At 42.4% G+C, this 23586-nt stretch overlaps 2 protein-coding genes across 3 annotated transcripts in view; both read right to left on the bottom strand.

Moving 5' to 3' along the window:
• The window catches only part of RPGR (retinitis pigmentosa GTPase regulator), a 66989-nt gene that overhangs the window by 10913 nt on the left and 32490 nt on the right, over positions 1-23586 (bottom strand). For both annotated transcript variants that reach the window (XM_053305307.1, XM_053305306.1), the window contains exons 14-15: positions 8050-8259; positions 3042-3078 (exon numbers count right to left, since the gene is read on the bottom strand). In XM_053305307.1, the coding sequence (XP_053161282.1) occupies positions 3042-3078; positions 8050-8259 (247 nt within the window). The remainder of the gene's footprint in view (positions 1-3041; positions 3079-8049; positions 8260-23586) is intronic.
• Positions 19460-21955, bottom strand: LOC128349273 (high mobility group nucleosome-binding domain-containing protein 5-like). Its single transcript, XM_053305308.1, has one exon. It carries the CDS (start codon positions 21915-21917, stop codon positions 20025-20027), a length of 1893 nt encoding a protein of 630 aa, XP_053161283.1. The 5' UTR covers positions 21918-21955; the 3' UTR covers positions 19460-20024.

Raw genomic sequence — 23586 nt, 5'->3', positions numbered from 1 at the left:
GATCATTGACATATGTGTGACAATGTAAACAGACTGACACCTGGAAGACTGTGGAGATGAAGAGAAAACTTTTCTCCTTACTGAAGCTGGGGGAACAGGTTTTCCCCTCAACTCAATTGTGTTCCTGATTGCAGCAAGTTACTTTCTTCCACAGAAGTCACTATCATACTGAGAGGCAATTCACTAATACTTCATCGTTTTAGTTTCCAGTGCCTCACAAGCCACTGACAGGCAATGTCACATTTGGAAGCCTATGGCCCAAGAAGGCAAACTGTCTAGAAAGGCCAACCTCAGCTTCATGCCAGTTGACTACAAAAATCCCTTTGCTCTGCTATGCCTTCTTCATACCTTCTTGCAGGTATACAGTGTTTGAGACTGACAGCACTGCAGACTGGTTTTAAAAACTCTCTTTTCTTTAATCATTCAAGAAAGGCCAAAGGTCACCATTAGCCTGTCTTAACCTCAGGACATTTGAGAGGAGAGCTGATCTTGTGGTAGCAAGCATGACGTGTCCCTTTAACTAAGCAGGGTCTGCCCTGGTTGCATTTGAATGGGAGACTAGAAGTGTGAGCACTGTAAGATATTTCCCTCAGGGGGTGGAGCAGCTCTGGGAAGAGCAGAAGGTTTCAAGTTCCCTCCCTGACTTCTCCAGGATAGGGCTGAGAGAGATTCCTGCCTGCAACCTTGGAGAAGCCACTGCCAGTCTGTGAAGACAATACTGCGCTAGATAAACCAGTGGTCTGACTCAGTATATGGCAGCTTCCTATGTTCCTAGAGCCAAAAAAAAAAAAAAAAAAAAAGGCAATTCTGGAAATGTTATCAGCACTTCAAGCACTGGTGAAGCCACCACTGCTGACAGAGGTGCAGGAAGAAAAATGAAAAACCACTCTGCAACATGCCCAAAGCAGGCAAATACAAAACTCTGCAGGTGGGTAAGTTTGTGGGGCTTAATTACGTACAAGCCTGTTTTAAAAGGTTATCTGAGGTACAAATCCCATAGGTATGCTGCAGAAATGCCACAGTTTCCATTTGCCTGATAAATATAAATCCCAGCATTACCTACAGGATGATGATCTTAATGCATTTTTTGGTGATTGTCATCAATCGGAGAAAGAAATAGGGCTAATACTTTACAAGATCTGACAAGGTCTTGAGAAAGTCAGCTGGAATCCAGAGATATGGGAAATTCTCCTCCCCCCCACCCCCACTGGGGAATGAAGGGTTTATTTCAAGCCTAGATTTCATTACTTCGTTCGATCTTTCTTTTTCCTTACAATACTAAAAGCAGCCATCAGTATATTTCTTTCACTCTTAGAAATGGGCAAATGACTATTGGAAGGCAACTTCTACCATACTGCTCTTTCTTTTCCTTTTTTTGTTTTTTGGCACATTTGAAAACTTTACAACAATGCAAAAAGAATACAAGTTCTAAGACAAATCTGCTATATTTACCGAAAGCTTCCTGCAACTGACCTAGAACTCTATGTGGTTAATATAGTTGGCATTAAACAATATTTTGTCTGTATCCCTAACTTAAAATTAGCAGGGTTTTGTTATTTTTCTAGCTGATACAAAGCAGACCATAATGTCAGTGTGGCAAGGGCAGACTAGCATGTGGCTCTTCCGCAGCCATTGTAAAGTTAAGGGCACATCCGAGACCCTCAAGGGAAAAGAAGTCTGACAATGTATCCAGTAAGGACTCTCTACCGTAATGCCTTCAAGACAGAAGTTTATTGTAACTAAAATGAAAGGAAAAAGGGAGGGAATGCAAGCAAATGGTGCATGAAAACTAGGGGGATGGAGGACTCTCTCCATTGGCCCATAGAACTGTCAGTCAGCACAGAGCAGACACATACAAAATAGGATCAATAGAAACAATGCAGGAGACCTATGGAATAGCTTGGTCAGTACACCTCTCTTCTATAACTGTGTGCGCAAAGAAATAAAGAAAGAAAGAACAAAACTTCACATCATATACATCACAGAGAATGATTCCGCAGGTCAGAGGTGGCCGGAAATGACCATGGAGGTTATTTCTAGCTGCCATTTTGTTCGTCAGAGCCGCAAAATGGCTCCCGTCCTAAAAACAACATAAAATATGGTGATCTTTGGCCAATTTGGGGGGATTCCAGGGGCACAGCACAACTTGCGGGGAGCAGCAAAACACAGTAAGGAGCTTTCCCCATGTTTCCCCCCCAAATCAGCCAATTTTAGGTAATTTTGAAGCATTTTCAGCTGACCAGGAATCTAACCCCGCCATTGATTTAATGCCTTGATATTCACGGTTTCCATTAGGGATGTGCACGGAACCATGCAGCGGAGGCTCAAAGGCAGTGGGGGTGCTGTTTTAAGAGCAGGGGAGGGTGCACTTACCCTTCCTGCCACTTTTCTCCTGCCGGCCCACCTTTTCCCCCCAAAGCCCATTGGGGTGGCAGCGTACCTCCCTGCCGCCCTGTTATCCCCATTGTCCGGATATGACCGGAAGTCTCCAGTGTACCTGCATGCACTGGAGACTTCTGGTCACATCCGGAAAACAGGGATGACAGGGAGGTACGCTACTGCCCTGATGGGCTTTGGAAAAAACGGAAACCAGCAGGGGGAAAGCAGTGGGAAGGGTAAGTGCACCTTCCCCCGCTCTTAAAGTTAGACACCCCCCACCATCAAACCAGTGGAACCGCCGGTTCTCCGAACCGGTTCCGTGCACATCCCTAGTTTCCATATCTGCGGTACAACTGCGGAACAGAACCCCCGCAAATATCTAGGTCCTCGCCCATAGTATTCATTATATTTAAAAACAAAAGGTGCTTTAGGGCCAAACTACATGTGCCCTAACAAGCTTAATTTTCTTTTAGTCAATAGCAGCCAGGTCAGCCCTCCTGCTGACATAGGGACCCCACACCAGGGGAAGGTAGGGGAGCTTTAACCTGATCTGCTTGCTATGGACAAGAGAAAAAGGAAGCAATTAGGGCTACTAGTACTTTAAATGTCATGTGTAGTTTGACACTTTATTTTTAAACTTTTAAATACATATTTCTTCCCACCTTGCTGAGATGTATCTTCTTCGGGAGTAGCCTCTTTCTAAAAACAAAAATACAAGAAATCATAACCTTGTTAAGAGTAAATAAAAATCAGAATATTCAGTTGTGAAATTTATTAAAAGGCTTCAAAGAGGTATATATAACATCTAGTTGTTTAAAAGAAAATAGAATACCCCAACTTATTTGTGAATAACTTCATCATCAGGCCTGCACAACATGCGGCCCACAATCCCTTTTTTACTGGCCCGCCACTCCCGAGCCCTCCACACAGCTCGTTTCCTCCCACCCGCCTGCCTTTCCGGCAGCTACAGCTGCCTTCACTGGCCAAGCTGTCCATAGAGCTCGCTTCCCCACCCCCCTGCTGCCTCTCTCTTCAGGAGCTTCTTGGAAATGAGGGCACACACGTGCTCTGAGGCAATGAGGGTGCATGTGTCAGCGAATAACTGCCAACAGGAGCCCGGCCAGCTGGGAAGGAAAGTGCTGTCTGCGGGCGAGGAGGGAAAGCTCCTGCAGCCCAGCCCAGCCGGCAGGAAGAGAAAGAGAAGACTGGGGCTGAAGGTGTGGGGGACAGAGGACGGAGGAGGTGGCGGCAGGGCGGCCTGGAGAATGGAGGAGCACCACAGAGCATGTGCAGAGTGCCCGATTGCCCGCCCACCATTTGTCCCAGCTCCGCTCAGCCCTGCCACACACCCAGTCCAGCCCAGCCTCGCCAGCAGATTCACCGTGCTGCAGCTCCCGTCCTCTCAGTTGTGTCCGGCACTTTTAAGGAGCAGCAGCAGCCAAGCCCAATCCCAGCCCTGTCGTGGGTGGAGGGAGAGATGGAGGGACCGTGGCAGCAACAGGAGGCGACTTCTCCAGCGCTCTGGACCCCATTCTGTCTGGCCTCACCAGCAAGTACTGCCCTAGGGATGGGCTGCTCCCTGCACAAGTCACCTGGACCTGGCAAAATGAGGAGGGGCCCCTTTGCAGCAAGTTGCTCTCCCCCTACTAAAGAAGAGAGCCCACTTGCGAAAAATGACTCCTTTGTCCAGTTAGCTGGGAGACAATTCATCATACTTCATCAGGACATCCGCAATTCAGACCTTCAACTCTGGACCTTTTTTTTAATGGGGTCTATTTGCAAGCCAAATCTAGCGTAACTTTGAGAGAATTCTGTCTGTGAATGCAGACGAGTCTTCACAGACGCATTCCTAGTTAGGATGGGCTGGCGGCAGCTGCTACAACCACCTGGGAGCTTTGCCCTCTTCCCTCCAGCTCCTCCCCCATTTGCATGGCTGACAGGCCCATAGCCAGACTAAATGGTTTTTTTGGGGGGGAAGGGGCAGGTTTTACCACCTTGGTTACTTTCCATTACATTACAATATAGCAGTTCTAATTATTTTTGTAAAATTTTTATAGGAGCAAAGGTTTAAGGGGGCCAGCCCTAGGGCCACCACCCCCATTGGCTATTCCAGGGCTTCCTTTCTGCCCTTCCCAGACTGGAAGAAAACCCATCCCTGGAACTGGAGCCTTGGCTTCCATGTGATTGTGAACTGTGAAGCCATCCAACCCTTATGATTTTACTCGGGAGGAAGAAGTCCTAGTATCACCACTCTCTTCCTTCTCACCAAGCCTGCCCCATCCTCTTGCCTTCTTTCACCCTCTCGTAAAACTGGAACCTTCCCCCCTGCCCCTCAAAGCCTGCTGCTCCACCTTCTTTCTTTCCTTTCTTCTCTCTCGTCAGTGCTCCTTCCACATGCAAGTCATTTAAAATTCAGGAAATGTTGCCAATGGTTCCCCCTCCCTCCATTCCTCTTTTCTAGCCTGCCCCATCACCTTTTCCTCTTTATTTCTCTCTCCCTCTCATCAAGCCTGCCCCATCCCCTCTTCTCCCCGCTACCCCCTGCCTCCCCCATCCCCTTTCTCTCTCATCTTCCACACTGGTAGGGTTGTTGTGAAGGACCAAAAAGTGTGTGGTGGAGAATCAAAGTTTAAATTTTTAAATCAAAAACTAAGAGGAAAACTCTTTTTTTCCTTATTATCCACTTAACATCCCATGTTAAGTGGGATGATTTGACAAAGGTGGAAAGGAAGAGCAATGCAATTTACATCGTTGTGTATTTTGTACAGATTGTATTGTATGTATGAGTTTTATTAGAATTGATTTTAATTCAATTCAATTTAAATTAAATTAAATTAAACTTGGCCTGTCAGAACTTCAAAAGTTAAATTTTTAATTAAATTCGTTTTAATTAATTTCACTCTAATTTTAATTAATTTGCTGAAATTTAATTGTTACTTTAATAGTCAGCACCCTAAAAATTGTCTTTGGCACCCACAAGCCAAGTCACAGTTGGTTTCAGCCCACCAGGGCATTTAAGTTGTGCAGGCCTCGAGGCTGTAATCCTAAATGCACAGTCTAGGCAGTAAGTCTCATTCAACTAAATGGGATTTACTTTTACGTAAACATGCTTAACATAAAAACAGCCCTGCTGGAACAAGCCCAAGGCCTATGTAGTCCAGTATCCTATTTCACACAGTGGCCCACCAGATTCCTCTGGGAAGCCCACAGGCAAGAACCCAGGGCATGCCCTCTCGCCTGCTATCTATCTATCTATCTATCTTTTATTTTATTTTATTTTATTTATATACCGCCTATTATAAAAATCGAAGTGCAGTTGCTCCCCTGCAACTGGTATTTAGAGGCATCTTGCCTCTGGGGCTGGCATATAGCTCTCAGGCTAGTAGCCATTGATAGGTGGATGTCACCACATCTTGTGACAGAGAATTTCTTAGGTTAATTGTGTGTTGTGTGAAAAAGTACTTCCTTGTGTCAGTCCTAAATTTCTTGGCAATCAATTTCATGGGATTATCCCTGGTTCTAGTGTTATGTGAGAGGGAGAAAAAATCTCTCTCTATCCACTTTCTCCACACCATGCATAATTTTATATATCATGTCATCTTTTTTCTAAAGTAAAAAGCCCCAGGTATTGTAGATTTGCCTCATAAGGAAAGTGCTCTAGACCCTTGATCATCTTGATTGCCCTCTTCTGCACCTTCTCCAGTTCTATAATGTCCTTTTTGAGCTATGGTGACCAGAACTGTACACAGTACTCCAAATGTGGCTGCACCAAAGATTTGTATAAGGGCATTATAATATTAGCAGTTTTATTTTCAATCCCCTTCCTCATAATCCCTGACATGAATTGGCCTTTTTCACAGCTGCCGCACATTCAGTCGACACTTTCAACGAGCTGTCTACCACAACTCCTAGATGCCTCTCATGGTCAGTCACCAACAGCTCAGACCCCATCAGTGTATATGGGAAGCTGGGATTTTTTTGCCCCAATATGCATCACTTTGCACTTGCTAACATTTGCCATTTTGTCACCCACTCACCCAGTTTGGAAAGATCCTTTTGGAGCTCCTCACAATCTGTTTTGCCATTTGCCATTTTGTCACCCACTCACCCAGTTTGGAAAGATCCTTTTGGAGCTCCTCACAATCTGTTTTGGATTTCACTACCCTAAATAGCTTGGTGTCATCTGCAAATTTGGCCACCTCGCTGCTTACCCCGACTTCTAGATCATTTATGATTAAATTTAAAAGCACCGGTCTGAGTACAGATCCCTGGGGGACTGCATTTCCTACCTACCTCCATTGTGAAAACTCTCCATTTATTCCTACTCTCCGTTTGCTGTCCTTCAACCAGTTACCGATCCACACATGAACCTGTCCCCTTATCCCATGACTGCTACGTTTTCTCAAGAGTCTCTGAGGAACTTTGTCAAAAGCTTTTTGAAAGTCCAAGTATACTATGTCAACTGGATCACCTTTATCCATACAATTGCTGACACTCTCAAATAACTCCAAAAGTTTGGTAATGCAAGACTTGTCCTTGCAGAAGTCATGCTGGTTCTCCTTCAGCAGGTTCTGTTCTTCTATATGCTTAACAATTTTATCTTTTAGAACGCTTTTCATCAATTTGCCCGGCACACACGTTAAGCTAAATGGCCTGTAATTTCCCAGCTCCCCACTGGATCCCTTTTTGAAAATCAGTGTTACATTGGCTACTTTCCAGTCCTCTGCTACAGAGCCTGATTGTAGGGATAAGTTACATATTTTTGCAAGGAGGCTGGCAATTTCACATTTCAGTTCTTTAAGGACTCTTGGGTGATGCCATCTGCTCCTGGTGTTTTGTTAATTTTTAATTTTTCCAGGTAGTTTAGGATTGCACAGCAGTATTTCAAATACACAAACATATATACAACATGGTTCACTTACAGCAAAAAAAACCTATTGCCTGAAAATGACAAATAGCGTGTTGCATGATGTTTCAAATTAAAACAATGTTGAAAGAGATTTTTGTGCCAAAAATCTATATAAGACCTCCCGCATATTTGCATCTATGTTGTTTTAACAGAATATTACCCGACTACAATAATACAAATCTGCAGCTCAACTCTGGCATTTGACAAGAGTACATTGGATAATAGTATCCAGGCAAACCTCACTATCTGCAGATATGACATCCATGATTTTGCGTATCCGTGGTTGGGTAATTGACACCCAACCTTGGCATATGCTGAACAAGAAGGGTTAAATTCTTCATGTCCATGGTTTTGTGGTGGCCAGATATGACCTCCAAGATCATTCCTGGCTACCATTTTTAGGACAGGAGCCATTTTGTGACTCATTTGCAATTTAAAAAATTGTAATCATAAATTTTCACAAAAAATGGCATAATTGGGCCTTTTGGGGAGCATTGCTGGACATCCGGAGACCCGCAGAGCACAGTTCAGCACTTTGTTTCTATAATTTATCAATATTTTAGCTGTTTTTAGCCTTTCCCCCCACCCTCCAGGAACTTAACCCCACTGCCCCGAGTCCCATTGACACAATGACTCATCTTCTACAGTTCCATTATCCACGGTTGCAGCAGAGAACGGAAACCCTGTGGATAACGGGGTTCACCTGTATATACCTTTGCATTCCTCAGTTGAACAACCTTGAAAATGCACAAATGGTTTACCTCTATGATTTCTGTAGCCATCTGATTAGTTTTCTCACTCGCAAATATTTTAAGGATCTGTCCTTCATTTTCAGGTGCTTGATCATCATGTTCTTCTACCTCCTCCTTATCTGGTTCTTCTTTTTCATCATAGTTATCTTCTTCAGCATTACCATCAGCACTTTCTTCCTCATCAGATGACTTTTGATCTTCATCAGATGACTTTTGATCCTAGGGTATCATTGAAGATACAGATTTTATAGGCTGTCTTCAACAGATTTAATAAATGCTTTCTAACCCCAGATCAGCCTTTCACATTGGTCAGATACTGCTATCCAGATTTTCACAGTTCAACTAGTTTTGTTTAAAAAGAAATATGAGAGTTTCAGAATTAATAACTTATGCAGCAGATGCATTGCAAAGCTGTCTTAAGCAATTACTGTAAGAGTGGCTAGGAATAAAATTTCATCTCAGACCAGATTGCTAAATCACTGTGTGTCTGAGTCAATTCCTTATTACCCTGCATTATTGATTAGATTTTTATACCACGCCACCCAGATGGCTTTAGGCAGTCCACAAAAGAATAATTATTTAGTTTGCAATTATTTTGAAAAGTTGGATAAATATTGAAATAAAGTTCAGCTATTCCTTTTTTCAAATGTGTGAGTCATTGAGATTAGGCTAATTTTCCATGAAACTTAGGAAGCACTGCATCCACTCTAAATTAAACACTCTCCAGTTTTTAGACTGCTTAACACTGCTAAGACAACACTGAAGACAGCATGGTGTTTGATTTCAAAAGAAAGCTGGCCTTCAACAATACAAAGAGGCTTCTTTTTTCTATGGCTGTCAGCTTCGAGACATTATGAATTTTATTCTTTAAACCAAAGACATTTCTTGCTGTGAGGTACATAAAAACTGTTGCTTAAAGAAAGCAATCAACAAGCTTTGTATTACTAACAATGGTAAGGATCCAACTTGTTAGTCATGACTAAGTCCCTTTGAAATTAATGGGACTTAAGGTCCCATTATTTATCTCAATGGTACTTAATCATGACTAAAGATTAAGTACCATTAGTCCTGCCCATTATATCCTGTAGCTACAACTCTGCTGGAATGTTGTTCAAAATGGAGACAGCTGTAGAAATCTGTGGATTTAATAAGTAATTTGGGTTTTTTTTAGTAATTTAAGAAACAGATTGTAACATTTAAGAAGCATTCTTCCTCATAGATAGATATAGATAGATATAGAGAGAGCTGCTTGGGCCTCACTCAATGACATGAAACTCACAGAACAAACTACGCAAAATAAAAACCATGCCATTTTTGCAGGTAGGTTCCAGATCTTGGATTAAAAAAACAAACAAACCCAAAACTCTGGGAAAATTCATTACTGTTCCAGAAAAAGCAGGGAAACTCTCCTATTGGAAAACATGGGAAATTATACCTGATAGCACTAGGAACAGACTAGAGTAACAGAGATATAGTATCAGCAGTTCTGGAGGGATGGTAAGAGTGGGGGAAAATACCTGTATAAAACTGCAAACGTTGCCACCACTGGCACCCAGAATCCTGCAGGAAGTCCAGGAGACTGACAGGATCCCATGGGGAGGCTGCCCCACCCCCACCACTCAGCTGGCCTCTGCACATGTGTGGTAGCAATGTGAGTGGCCAGCACAGCACTCAACTGCCATGCCAATAGGGGTATCCTTACCTGCTCTCTGCTGCCCCATGCAGCTTCTTGCTGGGGCGGCGCATGTCCCAGGTACCCCCATGCAGCCCAGCATGCACGTGGAGTCTGCGCATGCACAGGCACCATATGCATGGTCAGAAACCATGTACATGCTGGTGCCATGCGGGTGTACTTGGGATGCATCCTGCCTCAGCAGGAAGCTGCATGGGGCTGCGGAGAGCAGGTAAGGACCTGCTCTCCTCTTTCTTAAAGCTCCTGCTCCCTGCTCCCACAGTGCTTGAACCATGATTTGAACCACAATTTGTGCACACCCCTACAAGTGAGCTGAGAAACTCATGCTTCTGCTTAACCTGATAGCCCCCCATCTACAAATGGGAGCATCCCCCAGAAACCCCTGGGAGGCATTCCTATTGACCAACAGGGAGGATGGGTGGGAGAAGACGTGCCACCTGAGTCTCTTGACAAAGAGAGATTTACCCAGCAGTTCTTTCTCTTGCTCTCTCCACCAGCCAATATGGCGACTCATGGGCCTTTGGGAGAAAGTCCATTGGCTGGTGGGGAGGGTGGGAGAAAGAGAAGTTGCAGTCACTAAAACACTCAGTGGAGGTGGTAGTTCACCTTCTTTCCAGCCTCCAGCCTCATGAGTGAATGGGGGCAGTGAATGTAGCAGCAGTTCCTCTTCCTCTTACCCTCTGAGGGTTGTAATATTCAACAATGGGGAGGATGGGAAGAGCTGCCACTCCTTGCCCATCACCTTTCAGTGTAAGGTCTTGCCCAGGGTCTCTGGCAACTCAGTGCCAGCACTGTCTCCAGCCTTTGGCTAAAACAAATACAATTGACTGAGATGAAGAAACATTTTCCAGTGATAATCATACTTCTCTTCAGAATAGACACTGTTCATTTCTGACACCTAATGTATATATAAAACCTATACCAGCTTTTATGGCTGATAAGGAATTTCCAAGTACATGGCAAGGGAAAAGATTTTGCAATTTTCAGTCAGAAGATGTATCAGTCACTGGACTACAAACCATCACTTGTCTCCGCTCTCCTTAAGGAAACAAGTTGCCAATTTCAAATGCTCAAGGCTGTAATTAAGCTCTTCTTAGGCGCCTTAACCATTATGCCCCCAGATTTCAGAGCCCTTCAGGATGCATGAGAAGTAGAAAAAGGATCACCACCTCACTAGAGATGGATGCTCAACATTAACCAATCACCTTAAATCCTCTTCCTTTTATCATGCAATTTACATTCAATTACAATGAAGCAAATGGAAAAAAATACTGAAGGCAGAATATGTATATAGGATAGAGAAAGGACGTGGAACAAATAATCAAGATAAATGAACTATAAACACAAGTTTCTACCATACACTGCACACTAGAACTAGAGGTAGTGTACTAAGTTACCTTTTGTTGTGCCAGCACCTGGAAAGCTGAGGTCTCCCTTTTATGGCCACAGTGCATGCTTGCAGTTGATCCATTGTGGGGGGGAAAGCAAGGTTTCCTCCAAAATGCTTTTAAGCACAAGCCTTGAAATATCCCTTTTCCATCCCCTTCTGCACTGACCCACAAGGCCTGTTTGTCTTCTCCAGGGAACTACTTCTATGAAATCTCACCAAATAAGTTTACCCCTGCTAACTTGGCAAAGAGGCACCTATTAACGTGGCAATTCTCTTTATTTAGCAGGGGGAGAGTAACTGGCCCTAACCACCCCCAGCACAGGACCTCCAGTGACTGTTGCTGGTGTCTGTCTTGTGTTTCTTTTTAGACTGTGAGCCCTTTGGGGACAGGGTTCCATCTTATTTGTTTATTTCTCTGTGTAAACCACCCTGAGCCATTTTTGGAAGGGCGATGTAGAAACTGAAATAAATAAATAAATAAATAAATAAATAAATAAATAAAGTTGTCCAGTTTTCCATTTTGTCAAGACAAAACAAAGACAGTTTTCCTCCCCTTCACTGTGTTTAATGGCAGAAGAACTTGGTTAGCTAGTCATGCTGTTTGCAGTGAGAGGAAAATACAGTGAAACAATAGGAGTCTTCCGGGATATCAGTTATGTCTCAAGGCCAGACCTCCCTCTCTCAGTATAAGCCATACAACATAAGCATGAAGAGAGGAGAAAGTAACAAATTGTGACAGAATAAAGAAAGGATATTGGTTAAAATTGGCAAAATGGGATTTTAAAATACATTTAAGAAGTGGACTATTTTATATGAGCATCCCTCACTGTGAGATTATTTGGAATTTGGCAAAGTGAAAATGCCTTCTAAGAAACTGAAGGGCATATAAACACAGTTTAGGCAGCTTGGGGGCTACTAATGAATCCCATAAGAAAAAAGTTTATCCTATAAACTAGCTTGTTCATATATTGAGGCTTTTCATACGATCAAATGGGGGGTAGGCTGGAGGGGAAACAGGAATCTACCTGCTTCCTCCCACACGTTCGGAGCTTCCATTGGGCTCTGCTGCACACACGATCACACAAATGCTGCAGCGGCATTCCTCAGGCTGCATTTGTGAACTAGGAGTCCTCCAGTATCCCACAATCCATCACATAGGCAGCAAAGAGGCAGCCCTCGGCAATGCAGCAGGGTGCCTCTCCCTGGCCCAATTTTCCACTGGACTTGCTTGTTAATATGGCCACAGGCACAATCACCCACGATCAAAAGCGGAGGTAGGACACTGGAGTTTAAGCAACAACTAGATTCAACAATTAGGCCTCCCAGTTAGGCAGGCTCTAGAGAGTGTCCCATGGCTCCAGACCAACCTCTGTACCCAGCTTAACTCGCTCCTACCCACAAAAGGCTGGTTGTCATTATGTTATCAGTTCCTCAGTGGTGCCTTCACGGTAGAAACAAACAATCACCTTGATTCTAAAGAGACTATGCCCACAATCCTATGCACATTTCCTTGACAGTAAGTATCACTGAATTCAGTGTAACTTACTTTCAAATAAACATGCTTAGGGACTATACTTTTATGGCTAGGATGTAGAGACACATGGGTGCAAGAGAGGATGACACATGCAGCCAGTGCTTGCTTGCTGCTTTCTTCACAATTGTTCCTGCTGCCCAAGCTATTTAATTGAACTTTGCCATGTTGGCAGAAGAATTTAACAATAAGCAAAGTTCTGGTAGTGCAGAGCTGTGATCCCAGCATGTATATGCCATCTTTTTAGTTTTGCCATGAAGTATTCAGAACAATACAGGAAAAAATAATGGTCACTTTTCAATGAAGCAGGGATGTTCAAGGCAGCCTATTTTCTTTGACACCAAGATGGTCAAGAGAGGCAATAAAAATGTCCTAATCCAGATTCTCTGACCAAGTCTATCAAATTCTGCAAGCAGGATGAAGCATGTAGTGAAGTTTTGGGGCACAATCCTAGGGAAACAAGGACTATGGAACTGAAGTGACTAGACATTGTGGAAATGAGGGTGCAATTCATTGCAGCTGAAACTCTTAATCCCATAATCAGACACAAAGAAGATGTAACCTAGAGGTGACCATTGGGTCCTAGCACCTACTCTCTGCTGCACCCAATATTTATGGTTCTACATCTATTATTCTAAAGGAATTGTGTACAACAGCTGCAATATTTTACTGTAATTTCTGCACAAAATTTGCCATCATAAAATCCATAGGTGCGTGGTACCCACAGGCAACTGGTATACTCATATAGTTGATGCTCTTGGAACAATACTATAAGACATGGGAACTGACGATTCATTTAAGAGCACTAATAGAAAAACAAATATTACAGAATGCTTTGGGTTTTTGGTGACTCCTAACCTTATACAGGCAGGGTTTTGTAAGACTGAAATAACAGGTTTGTACCACTTAGTTAAGCTCACTCTCAAACATTTCAGAGGGTAGAAATTTATCATTTTACTGGGAGAGTGCATCATCATTTAGAAAGTGAACTACCTGCCAAAAAGGAACAGATTGGCTGCTGATTCTACCTGGCAATAGCCAAATCCAAAGCTATATTTTGTGTGTAACCCCACCACCATCAGCTTCAACCTCAAGACAGAACTCAAGTCTGGCATAAAGAAAAGAGAAGAGGTTCCAGGCAACCCCTTGTTATACCAAGGCCAAGTGTGTATTTTGTGCATGTCTGCATTATTCACATAAAAAGCAAGGGGGATGTCTATTTTTTTGCACACAAAAGGTTGCACATTGAGGAAGAGGAGAATGCCCTCCTGCTTTCTTAATTTTCTCCCTGCTGGGCCGGTAGTGGAGCCAGGTGGAAGAAAACTACTTAAATCAGCAGCACACAACAAGGTAAGGTGGAGTGAAGAGAAGATTTTACTTCCCTCCTCTACATGCTCTTTTTGTGTAAAGAGAAGGATCCCCACCCCACATATGAAAGTGGGGCAGACACGTGCAGTGCTGCATTGTTGTATCTAGTTTAGCTCTGACCTGCTTCTGAAACTACTGCTTGGAGACAGACAGAAAGTAGACACTGTTCTTGTCATCTTTGTTTTGAACTGAATTAACGATCTTGCAGGAAAAAAACATGGTACTACACATACTTTAAAATCTTACATCTTTGCCAAAAATACAACCACATAATGCATTAATAAAAACAGAAGATCCATATCAGCTTTTAACTCTCTGCAATTCTGAGGGAGAGGCAGAAGAATGTTGCTTTGCCTAGAATGAAGAGCTAGTTTAATGTTTCTGATTAAAATAGAAACAAGCTCAAGTTTTTCAGTCCAGGGGGATTTATTCTTAGAAGTATCAGCAGTGAGTAAAAACAGAAAACAAACTAGAAATGCTTGCTACTAAGGGCCTGCTACAAAAACAATACAATACAATAGAAATACAATTGATCAAGGAATTAAGAACATGTTTTATTCAATTGCCATTCTTTCAGTTACTAAAATTTTGACTTTAACCCTCTGTAAATGGTCCTCTGGCTATTTTATATACTCAAGATTACATAATTGAGATTTTGATAATCCGGCAACCACTGTTCCCTCTAAGGTGTGTACAGGTGCGCACACTCACACATTTTCTGATGTCCACTCAGTTAATTTTCGATCCCGTTCAAGTTGAATCAGGAAGGCCCTACTCTGAACGCATGTGCACACATACTGCCTTGATACTGCTGCCCAGAACAAAACTCATTCCACACAAAACACACGGATGAAAAAATATAGAGTGAACATTGCCAGCAACATCTCTAAATATCTTCTGAGCTGCTGCCCAGGCCAGGCCAATATTTTTCAGGGGATCGTGAATGTTAATCCTTCATTCCCAAGTTTTGTCATAAAGGGTAGCTTCGCAAGTACTCCTCATTATATTCTCTCACAGAAGTTTGCCCGGCCAGGATTCAGATGTGCACATATGAACTATTTAACTGAAGATGTTTTTTGACTGCTGTGCTTACTTTTCAGTTATTTTATTAAATTGTTTAAGGTTGTGGTTTTTTTTAAAGGATTGTAAATTTTGTTTTATTGTAAGTAAAACTTATAATACAAGCCTTGGGGAACACTTTGTGTTAAGAGGTAGCAGAGAAATATAAGACACACACCATTCACACATACACCCATGCCTTTTTGAGGGTTGTCTTATCAGAAGTTGCCTTCACAAAATCCCAAACTGTTTTTTCCTCCCCATTAACAATTTTTATTGAAAGGCATTGCGTGATTTATTGCTTTTTGAACTTGTGAAATGTAAAGAACCAGGGGCGTAGCTATAAATGAACGGGGGTGGAGGTGGTACACAGATGTCCATAGGCTCCTGAGGGAAAAGGAGCCAGCCAGCTAAGCAACAGCTAGCTTTTCACTTTCCCCCTCCCTCCCCTCCAAAGAAGAAAGCAGGGAAGTGGAAAGGCAGGGGCCCTTCTTCAGTTTTTCGAGGACCCAAGAACAGTGTGTGTGTGTGTGCGCACGCGCGCTCTTTAGGGTGGCTTCAGAAAGAGAATTTTCAGAAGCATTTCCTGTTTCTCTATACATGTATGTGAACACACACACACACACACACACACACACACACACACACACACACACACACACAGAAAAAGCCCTGGATCACGGTGATTAAGTTTCTAAATTCAAGTTTTGCAGACTCAGTAATTCCTCCCCGCTTACTTTAGAATATGAAACATGTCCCCCAAAGTCTGAAACAAGTCAGAACACCTGGAAGTTTTTCATACCCAGCTTTTAGTCCGCATCTCCTCCGGAATGGAGGTGTGCATTCACATATCAGCCAAATTTACCCCGATGTCCCTGTGAGCTATTGGGGAGCACTTCACACATGATTCGGGTTCTTCATCATGCATTAGAGTGTATCCTGATTTATATCCAGGGTAAAAAAAATCTACTTTTGGGGTCAGTTTTTTGGGGGGGAAACTTCAAACTCGCATTAAAGTCTTACAGAAAACCCACAGTAAGGCCTGCTGTACTGGAAAGCACCTGGGTGTTAATAGTGCCAAAAAAACCACAAAAAACTTTTTAGTTTGTTTACAACCTTCATATAGATCCCAGAAGAATTGTGTTAATCTGTTGTAGCAAAAACATCAAAGAATCCTATTGCACTTTATAGACTAATACATTTAATGCAGCATAAGGTTTTGTGAACTACAGTCCTCTGCATCAGAAGCTGACGAAGTATATTGTTTAAGGTGCCACAGCAAGCCTCTTTATGATGCTCATCTCGGTACAGGTAATTCAAGTAATACAATTTTTTCCAACTTGTACCTTTACCTTCTCCTTTCCACTTCTGATGTTCAAGGGAAGAAAAAACTAGTTATACTTTAGCATCTACCAACATAGTATACATGCAGTAAGGACAAATATTGATGGATTAAAGCACCCACCAATATTTTCTACAATCTGTAGTTCACAAACCTCTCCCTGGTGTCTCAGGTTGAGGCAGTAGCCAGAGGTGCCTTTTATCAGCTTCAGCTGATACGCCAGCTGTGTCCGTTTCTTGAGATAAATGACCTCAGAACAGTAGTACATATGCTGGTAAACGTCAGACTACTGCAATGAGCTCTATGTGGGGCTGTCATTATATGTAGTTCAGAAACTGCAGTTGGTACAGAATGTGGCAGCCATATTGGTCTCCGGGTCATCTCAAAGAGACCATATTACTTCTATACTAAAAGAACTACATTGGCTACCAATACGTTTCTGGGCAAAATACAAGGTGCTGGTTATAACCTATAAAGCCCTTAAAGGTTTAGGCCCAGGGTAATTAGGAGAACATCGTCTTCACTATGAGCCCCATCACCCATTGAGATCATCCATACAGGTTCATCTACAGCTGCCACCAGCTTGTCTGGTGGCGACATAGGAACAGGCCTTCTCTGTTGTCGCCCCGACACTCTGGAATGTGCTCCCTGCTGAAATAAAAGCCTCCCCATCTCTGACAACTTTTAAAACGGCTTTAAAAACACATTTATTCACCCAAATTTTTTAACTAGACTTGTGATTTTAATTTGTTTTAAGGTTTTAATTTATGTTTTAATTTGTTTTATGTTGCTGCAAACTGTTCAGAGAAGGAAGTTTGGGGCAGTGCACTAAATAAATAAATAAATAAATAAATAATCTGATTCCTTCAACAACCCAAACATGGCAACAGATCTGTTCTAACAGGGTTCTTACATTTCCCTCAACCCTGAACACATTCAGTACATAAACCCATTAAAGTAAATGGGCCAGATACATTAGGATACTGGAATCAATGAAGCTTACTGACAAAAAACCTTCAAGATTTTATATATATTTATTTAATATATTTATATACTGACCCATACAAAAGAGTCCCTGGGTGGTAAAAATCACAGGTTATTGTTCAGAATACCAATAAGGCATCTGGTTCTTCCCACCGTCGAGACGTTGCAGAATGAAGGGAAAGAGGGATAAATGTCTACATTTTTTCTTTAAGCATTTTTACTGAACATTTTTATGTTTATTTATAATATTACTATCCTTTGTTCATCTCATACTGCCCCTCTCGAACCCACCCCTCCTCCTTCCAGCTTTCTGTCAATAAAGACCTACATAATCCAAACAAGAGACAGATAAATGTAAAAATATATAATAAAGAAGGGATCTGGAGGTAATTCTTAGTAAGACATGGTTGACATTGTGTGTCTAATAAGTGACAGGTACTGTAGTTTTTGTCCCAAAAGATTATCTAGAGCAATTAAGGAAAAGTAACCCAATTTCTTCAAACTTGTTTATGACATCCTTCTTATTATAGACTATTGGCTCATAGGCCTCAGTTTCCAAGCAATCAGTATTAGCACATCTCACCTTTTTTAGACTGCATGACAAGAGCCAGTTCACACTTCCTCTTTGGAGAACATGAAGAAGTCAACACATGTTGACTTGACTTTTAGTTCATGCTTAAAAGCTGAACCGCTCTTAGAAATACCACAACTCATATCTAAACAAAAAACCACTGAGCCCTTTCTCACAATCACATGAGAGGGCTTCAGCGTGGGCAGCAGGGAAGGGAGCAGAAGCTTGCCTTCCCTGCAGATGATCTGGCTGCTGGGTCTGTGAGAGTCAGGGCACACAATCCCACATGCCCAGACATTCTGCTGCTTCCCCCAGCAGTGCAGAGGTGTGGGGCTCAGGACACATCCTTTGCAAGTAAGCATTTCTTCACACAAGTTGCAGAAATGTTTTGGCAGATTCATGGGACCGGATACCATTTGAGATAGGCCCATGAGGGTTATCAAGGCCATGAAATCCTGAGCCATCCCAGATAAGAAGGCTCCAGCACAGATGATGAAGTCCTTGAGAACAGCAAGCCTGAATGTCACCCCCACCCCCCTTTTAAGCAAAACTTTGAGTAAAACTGAGCACAGGAGCAAAAAGGAAAGAAAAAAGAGAAAGTTCAGTCCTATCAAGACAAAACCTATTTCATTCACACACACACACACACCTCTAACAATAGATAAAAATGAATGCAAAGTATTTTTTTAAGGCTGCACTATCTTTTTACTTTTGTAGGCGAATGTGAATAAAAGGCACAACAAACACATAAAATTGTATGAAGCACTTGGTGTGTATAGGAGTATGTTTGCAACAAATAAAAATGGAAGCGACATTACTCTACACGTTATTAATGTTACTGTATATAAGTTGCATCAAAGAGATGCTTTGCCCTAAAAGGGATCCTTTTTTACATCCTTATGTCCATTGATCACAAAACAGCTACATTGTTCTGAATAAGATGGCATTAAATTCTCACATAAGCATGTAAGAACACAATTATAGTCCTTGCTGGATAATAAAAATGACAATAATAATCAATACCTAGCATTTATATAGCATTTCAGAGTGTACAAAGCACTTCACATACATTGATGTGCAGTCCTTACAATTTCCCTGTAAGGGTGGTTGGTATTATTATAGCCATATTGGGGTGGAGGTCGTGGTGGTGTGACGTTGAATGTGGCCTATGATCTAAATACAGTACCAGGCATGGCCTCCGAAACGTTTCGGCGCTGGGATGGTATTCGGTGCTTCGGCACCGGCGGGGGTAGTACTTTAAGGGTGGGGGAGGGTGTACTCACCCCCCCTCGCTGCATTTCCCCCGCTGGCGCTCTGTAAATTCCAAGCCCCTCGGGGCGGCAGTGTTCCTCCCTGCCGCCCCGTTCCCCCTGTCGGCCAGAAGTGGCCGGAAGTTGCAAGCGCGTGTGCGCCCGTCGTGCGTGCACACGCATGGCAGATGGGCACGCGCATGCACGACAGGTGCACACACGCTTGCAACTTCCGGCCACTTCCGGCCGGCGGGGAGGAGCGCTGCCGCGCTCATTTTTATTATTATTAGAGTAGCAGTACTATGGCAGTTGCACATGTGGGTCTATCCTCACAGGAACAGGAACTCACCTGTAGAAAATTCATCATAAGCAAGTGGCTGGTTACAAACATCAGAATGTCTTCAAACAATGGTTCCAAATGAGAAATGTTCCAAATGTTCCAATGGTCCCAAAGCAGAAATCTCTTTAAACAGGAGGGATGTTGTGGCAAGGGAAAAACTCCATCTCATTGCTCTGTTCAAAGTAATAACACTGCAACAAGCTTAATCTGCAGGACAGACACTGGGAGCGCAGTGGAGATCATATCACTTGGTATGGATTCACAGTCGGAAATGCTGCATCTTGCTCCTACTGGCAGATTGGTACCAGTTCAATATCATTTTAGAGTGCTTTAAGAAGTAAGTAAAATCTTACTGTGGCTTTGTGTTTTATACAAAAACAGAACAATTTGAAGAATTAAATATAAATGTTGGCATAGGAATACAGTTTTTTGAGCAAATTCATCTTCAGCCTGGTATTATTTTAATGTCAAATAATGAGGTAGCACGTTGTTCCAAAACTGTTGTGAATGTTGTAGTCCATTCACAACACGTTGTTTTGATTTTACTCTTTGGTTAGAGCCTTTGATTTTACTGTTTGTCTCCTCTTTTCGGATTTTCTGCTTTTCCTGATGTTTATGATACATGGTTTTCCCAACTGCAGCAGCTGCATCATGCTCCTCCTCTTCTCTTTCTTCTTCTTCATCTTCCTCGTCCTCTTGCTTTTCCTCTTCTTCTTCCTCTTCCTCCTCCTCTTCTTCCTCTTCCTCCTCCTCTTCTTCCTCTTCCTCCATCTCACTCTGTTCTTCTTGTCCAGCTTCTGATTCATCCTCCAGCTCCTCCTCTTCATTTCCCCCTTCTTCTTCTTCTTCCTCCTCCTCCTCTTCCTCTCCCTCTTTTCCTCCTTCTTCCTCCCCCTCTTCTTCCACATTTTTTTCTTCCCCTTCCTCCTCCTCCGCTTCTTCTTCCCCTTCCTCCTCTGCTTCTTCTTCCCCTTCCTCCTCCTCCTCCTCCTCCTCCTCTTCTTCTCCTTCCTCCTCCTCATCTTCCCTGTCATTTTCTTCTTCCCCTTCTCCCACCTCTACTTCTTTCTCCTCCCTTTCATCTTCTTCTGTCTCCCCTTCCCTTTCCTCCTTCTCCCCAGAACCCCATTCTTTATCCTCTTCTGTCTCCCTCTCTTCACTCTTGCTCCTCTCATTTTCCTTCTCCTTCACGCATTCATTCTTCTCTTGTTCCTCCTCAGTTTCTTTTGTTTCGTCCACAAATTCATCTTTTTCTATGCTTTCAGATTTTATTTCCTTTTCTACCTCATCTATAGCTACAATCTCATCCTCTTGTAGTTCAACATCTGTGTTGTCTCTCTCCTCAGTGTATTTTATATGAAGATTATCTTCCATGTCATCCACCAGTTCTTCTTCATTTTCTGCTTCAGATTGCAATTCACCTTCCTCAACATCTTCCTTTTCACCTTCCTCAGCATCTCTGTCTATGGTTAGTACAGAATCAGCTTTTTTTTCTTTACTTGCTTCTTCCTCCTCCTCTTCAGACTGTATCTCACTGTCAACCTTTGAATCTTGTTTCTCCATGTCTTCTTCAACTTCTTCCGTAACTTTTTCACTTTCCTTATTCTCTTGCACACTTTCTGTATTCTCTCCTAACTTATCTGATTTGTCATCTGGGTTAGTCTTCTCTTCAGTCTGGCCTATAATACTAATGTTTTCAAAATTCTGCCCTTCTGTGTGGGTATCTTGCTCTTCTTTCCATTTAATATTTCTGGTTTTGACGCCCATTTCTTTCTTCATCATTCTGTCATAATTATATTTGTTTATCTGAAGAACATATTTTGCTGAGCCATTGTCTGTTTCCTCACTTGATGAGGATGACACAGTTACTGCTATCTGTTTAAAAATTTTCTCCTTGTTTTTAAATTCCCTCTGTTCTTCATCACTTTTTTTACCTTGCACATATATTTCCCCATATTTGTCATATTTCACTACTTTGCCTTCTTTATTATCCTGATAATCCACATATAATTTTTCCATCTTATCATCACTTGTAAGGCTACATGGTATCTTTTGTTGAGCTGGGTTGGAATTTCGTTGATCCACTTTTTCCCTTTTTGCAACTTTAAGTTCTTCTTTAACAGTCAGTTGAGTGTCAGACTTGAATATACTAATGCTAATGGCCTGTTCAGACTTACTTTTTGTATACTTCTTACTAGCCTTAATTTTCCCCACGAAAGCATCATAACAGCTTTCTTCCAAATAGGGATCCTTTCCAAAAAAACCTGAATGTGTAGGTGTCACCTTGGAAGATGTTTCACCTGATGTCAAACCCTCCTGAACTTGGGTAAGATCAGACCCTTTCAACATACCCTTACCATTAACGTTCAGTTTCACATTTTTATTTTTCTTCTACTCCACATGAGAAGCAAAATAAAGAGGAAAAGAAAAGAGAGCATTAAGAATAAATTAAGAGCAAACAAAAAAGCAAACAAAATTGGAACACAAAAAGGGGAATGACAAATAGTTTGACAAGATGAAAGAAGGGTTTAAATGTAGACTTTTTAAAAAATGTTAAAGATTAAAGAATGTAATTTATCTATTAAATTCCCTATCACAGTAGGTATACTAACATTCTGTCTTTCCCAACACAACTTGCATTTTGTTTACGTTTTCATTATTTTTAGCCTATATTCTGAAGGGAAGGATTATGAGATCATGTCTGTTTGTGTGTCTCTGTGTCCCCTTCTAATAACTTCTGCATTTAAAGTATGATGCATCCAGTGCCTAGATGCAGGACTGGATGAGGGTGAACACGTGAGATTCAGTCCAGACAAAACAGAAGTATTCTTGGTTGGCGGTTCCTCTGCCTGGATGAATGATGTTCAGCATGTTCTAGATGGGGTTGCACTTCCCCTGAAGGACCAGGTTCATAGCCGGGGGGTGCTCATTGACCCAGCACTGTTGCTTGAGCCTCAAGCGGCCTCTGTGGTTCAGAGTGCCTTTTGTCATATTCGGCTGACATGCCAACTGCAACCTTACCTGGATAGCGACAGCTTGGCCACAGTTAGTCATGCTCTAGTAACCTCTCACTTAGATTACTGCAATACACTGTATGTGGGACTGCCTTTGAAAATGGTCTGTGAAAACGGGCAGCCAACTGAAAACTACAGTTGGTACAAAACAGGGCTGCAAGATTATTCAATAGGACTGGGCATTTTGATCATATCATGCCAGGGCTTCATCAGCTGCACTGGCTCCCAGTCCTTTTCCAGGCCCAATTCAAAGTGCCGGTTTTAACCTTTAAAGCTCTAAATAGCTTGGGACCGGGTTGCTTGAGAGAGCACCTTGCCCCATATGTCCCAACTCAGACCTCAATATCTTCTTCAGAAGCACTGCTCTGAGTGCCCCTGCAAAACAAGGTGAGGCAGGTGACTACCAGGGAGAGGGCCTTTTCAGTGGTCACACCGTGTTTATGGAGCAGCCTCCCCAGTGAGGTTCACTTGGCATCATCACTTTGTTCTTTTAGGCACCAGGTAAAGACCTTTCTGTTCAACTCAGGCCTTTTAAATTTTTAATTGTTTTTCACTGTATTTTGCATTTTGTGTTGTGATTCCATGCATTTTATGTACTTTTACTTGATGTTTTAATGCTGTGCTGTGAGCTGTCCAGAGAATGATTTTTAATGGAGTGGCTAACAAATGAAGTTAATTAATTATTTTATTTTATTAATTATTATTACTACAAAAGCAAATTCAGAGCACATGGGACGGGCTCCTAGGGGACCCTGACAGTGGTAATATTTTTCAATCCATTATGTTGTTTCAAGATAGTGGCCACTCAAAAGTGTCAGCAATACCCCTTCATAACCCATGTGCTGACACTTGCTTCAGAATTTGGTTTAGATACAAACCAAATTAACAGGACATGGGAGGGAGGCTTGGGACACCTTAAGGGGTTTTTCTTTCTTTCTTTTTTGCCAATCTGCTATGATGTTTCAAAACAGCAGCCATTCTAAGTATAGGCGACACCCCTTTAT

This window comes from Hemicordylus capensis, chromosome 3 (genome assembly GCF_027244095.1).
Source record: "Hemicordylus capensis ecotype Gifberg chromosome 3, rHemCap1.1.pri, whole genome shotgun sequence".
Lineage (NCBI taxonomy): Eukaryota > Metazoa > Chordata > Lepidosauria > Squamata > Cordylidae > Hemicordylus > Hemicordylus capensis.
Note: the sequence above shows the minus strand (reverse complement) of the source record. Positions and strands in the feature narration are given on the sequence as shown.